Source organism: Arachis stenosperma, chromosome 8, assembly GCF_014773155.1.
Source record: "Arachis stenosperma cultivar V10309 chromosome 8, arast.V10309.gnm1.PFL2, whole genome shotgun sequence".
Taxonomy (NCBI): domain Eukaryota; kingdom Viridiplantae; phylum Streptophyta; class Magnoliopsida; order Fabales; family Fabaceae; genus Arachis; species Arachis stenosperma.
In genome coordinates this window covers 41727237-41731168 of record NC_080384.1, presented here as the reverse complement: position 1 = coordinate 41731168, position 3932 = coordinate 41727237, and the positions used below count along the sequence as shown (strand labels likewise).

At 32.4% G+C, this 3932-nt stretch overlaps 1 protein-coding gene across 1 annotated transcript; it reads left to right on the top strand.

The window, feature by feature from the left end:
* The first annotated feature begins 416 nt into the window (after positions 1 to 416).
* Positions 417 to 3703, top strand: LOC130946918 (transcription factor bHLH130-like). The gene is made up of 8 exons (XM_057875816.1): positions 417 to 631; positions 748 to 819; positions 948 to 1589; positions 2537 to 2793; positions 2907 to 3077; positions 3188 to 3253; positions 3342 to 3410; positions 3522 to 3703. Exons 3-8 carry the CDS (start codon positions 968 to 970, stop codon positions 3579 to 3581), a joined length of 1245 nt encoding a protein of 414 aa, XP_057731799.1. The 5' UTR covers positions 417 to 631; positions 748 to 819; positions 948 to 967; the 3' UTR covers positions 3582 to 3703.
* The last annotated feature ends 229 nt before the right edge of the window (positions 3704 to 3932 follow it).

Here is a 3932-nt window from a genome sequence, read left to right as displayed (position 1 = left end):
TTAATACCCAAAATTTTAAGAAATAAGAACATTCAAAATTCAATTAAAAAATTATTCAAAATTCAAATTTAACAAATGTTCATTTTTAGTGGGTTTTATTCTATCTTATTTGGCAAAGTGCTATAATATTATGCAGTAGACAGTAGTGCTAATTTCCTGCCATTTTTTTATCAAAGATAAGTAGATTCAAACCCACAACTTCTTAAATGAGTATAGAAAAACTATGATGTCATTTAAACTATGATTCATTTTCTGTCATTACTCTTAATGTTGTGGCAAATATGAAATATGAGAACCCTAAAACCAGATTTTAAAGTTTGACGGTTTCTAAATTCTACCTTATTTGTCAACGGCAAGTGGATGAACATTTAAAAAGGTAAGAATGGACCACATTATCTGATCAAGGCATGATTGTTATAAAGTGGAAACATAAGGGGTTATTAAATAGCAAGAAACTGCATAAATATGTCACAGCCTCACAGGGCCAAGACACAGACAACAACAATCATAGCTTTCCTCTCCACACACTCTCCTACCTGTTCTTCCCTCTTGTCTCTCTTGAAAAAATAAAACATCTCTCAACCTTGCTGGAACTGAATGCTCCTGTGCCCTTCATATATAGCCTTTTCAGGTAGGGGCTCTGTTCAGGAACGATTCTGCTGAACTTAGATTAATTTTCTTCGTAAATTGCCATTTCCAATTTGTAATAAATAACAATTTTGTTTTAATTTTGTTCAATCTTTGCAGATATTGGCGATTGGGAGCTTTATTGAATTCCTCTTTCAATATATAGTCCAATAACAACTTCATAATAACCAAGTAATTAATAATTTTGTATTAGTAATTTAGTATATAACTTTATACTACCCTGCTTTGGTTCTCATTAAATAGTTGCTTAGATAGCTTATGAAAGGAAATAATAAATGTTTATTATTTGTTATTTTCAGGTGATTATTTTATAAACAGGATGAGTGTTATGTATAGTCCTGTTCTCAAATACTCACATGGAGTTCTAAGAAAAAGCCATGAAATGATTTCAAATATTAACCATCATCAGCATCAGGATCAAAATCATCATCATCAACAACAACAGCAGCAAAATTCTAGATTATTGAGGTACCGTTCTGCTCCAAGTTCATTCTTGGAAAGCCTTGTTGATATTAACAATGGTGGTGCTAGTGTCAATGAGGACCCTCCTCTGGGACATGGTTGTTACCATCATATTCCATCCACAAGCTCATCACCAGAGGCCATGTTTTCCAAGCCGATACAATCAAACAATGGATGGAGCCGCCGCGATTCGGAACCTGTGCAAGTCCAAGAAGAGTATGGAGGAAGCAACAACAAGCCTACTGTGCTGAAGGAGGAAACTGGGAATTCTTCTTTCTTAAAGGAACAAAATGGTTACTCTTATTGGTCTCAGCAAATTCAAAGTTTGCCAACAAATAACAATGGTTATGATGGCTCTTTTGGTGTAGTGAACTCTGTCAATTCAGATCACTCTACTCAATCTGAAATGGGTGTTAGGAGTTGCTCCAATCTCATCAGGCAAAAGAGTTCTCCAGCTGGATTTTTCTCCAGTGAAAATGGTATGCATTTTCTTTTAGTAACTCCCCTCTGTGAATTAAAATTGTCAATTGATAGAAAAATGGTAAAATTAATGTATATTGATATCATTTATAAAACGATATAATAATTTCATTTATTAAGTGTAAGATTGACAAAATTGATAAAAAAAAATATTAAAGTGTACTTTTATAAATTTTATATCAATATGTAAAAAAAATACACCAAAAAACTACTATTAATATAAATTCATTTTTGGATGTATAAAAAAAATGAGTCACTTATCAAATTAGTTATTGGTATAAAATATATGTATTGAAACACAAAATATAAATTAAAAATAAATTAAACAATATATGTGTACAACAATATTTTTGTTGATAGACAAATTTGATGACTGAATTTTTATATGCACATAATATTTTTGTTTCTCTTATCTGTGTGCAAATACCAATAATGATAGACGGATTTAATTTAGAGATTATCACTACAAAAATATTCTGCATATAATACAGGAATATCCAACAAGTATTTAATATATTTTGCGTGTATCCTGATTCCTGAGTGCATAAATACGTGTATTTTGAGCATAAAAATATGTATATTCTAAGTACAATAATATGTGTTTTTGTATGTTGAAACTATGAGTATTTCAAGCATATTTGTATTTTTACGTTACGAAGTCTCTATTTTGAGCATTAAAACATATGTATTTTGTTTGAAGGTAGCTACGTATTTATGTTAGAGATATCAGTATCAAAAACAAAAATTAACTTTGGTTGATTTAGTGGCTAGCTAATCTGCTTAAGTAATTATTGAGAGTTAGAATTCTAATTTATGTATACAACAACCTATTAGTGAGCGATAAATTGATGTATTTATGAGATTTATGCGGTGATAAGGTGATTGAAGAGTTTTTAGTTGTACACAGAGCATTAGTCTCATTTCTCTTAAATATTTGTATTTGCAGCATTGAGAGAGGTTGAGAGGTTTAGATCCAATGATGTCTCATCTAATAGGTCATCCTCTTGCTTGAAAAGGATGCCACAGATTGCCGAATACGAAAACGAAAGTCATGAAGGAAACCTGGTAAATGAGAATGGCAGCTCTAAGTACTATGTGCCTAGCTTCACCGGTGAAGTTTGGGACGCCTCTTCATTCAATTCCCAAAAAGCAGCAAGTGCAGATGAAATCATGTTCTCCGCTTCAACTGCTTTGGAATCTCAGGTATATCAATAAAGTTGGTAAATATTTTCGAATGCCTCATGTACTCCCTGAATATTTGTTAGGTAATATTTTTAAATCAAACATTGAATCAAATTGCTGATTTCTGATTTCAGGATTCAGACTTCTGCTCACAAAATCTTGGTTTGATTCATCATTTGAGTCTGCCTAGTTCTTCTACTAAGATGGGATCTATGGAGAAGTTTCTTCAACTCCAAGGAACCGTTCCATGCAAAATTCGAGCCAAAAGAGGCTTTGCCACTCACCCTAGAAGCATTGCAGAGAGGGTAAAATTCGTAGCAATTGGTTTTACAACTATAATCCATTAGTATTCATTCTAGATTCTACCATACTAGTGAGGCAGCCATTGAATCGTTCAACAAATGTTCAATTTCAGGTACGAAGAACACGAATTAGCGAAAGAATCAAGAAATTGCAAGGCCTTTTCCCGAAATCGGACAAGGTAACTAATCTAAAACTCTATCAATAGCACTCATGTTAATTGAAACTTCATATGCAGTTCGATAAATCGGTTGCTTCCCTCTTTGCAGCAAACAAGCACAGCAGAGATGCTGGATTTGGCTGTAGAGCACATTAAAGAACTGCAGGAACAAGTTAAGGTACATAACAAGAAAAGAATCTTCATTGCTAATGCTGAAATGATTAAACATATTAAAATTGCACCAAAGTCTATACTATTTATTTAACCAAATTACTTTGATCTCATGCAGATGCTCACAAATATTAGGTCAAAGTGTAGATGTACAAATACTCAGAAGCAATATTCTTGACCCCTTTTTTCATGATTTAGTTCCTTGTAGATAGCAAAGGGCAGGAGCCTTTTCTTTTTTGTGCCAAAGTTGGCAAATTGTATATTTAGATATATATAATTAATAATGATGATGTTTTCCTAGTTTGAGTTTTGTTTAGCTTCCTTTAAGTATCATACTTCACAGTCATGTTTAGCTGAAGTCATTGTAGTTTTTCCCCCCTTTTACTTAAGAAGTTTGATAGCATTAGCATTTACCATTTCGAATGTTTTTTTTTTTTTGCTGCAACTTCAAATTACTTCTTTCTTGGTGTATTACCCTAATTATTTCTCCACCGATTTGAACAACCAACCAGTTTAGTTCATATATATT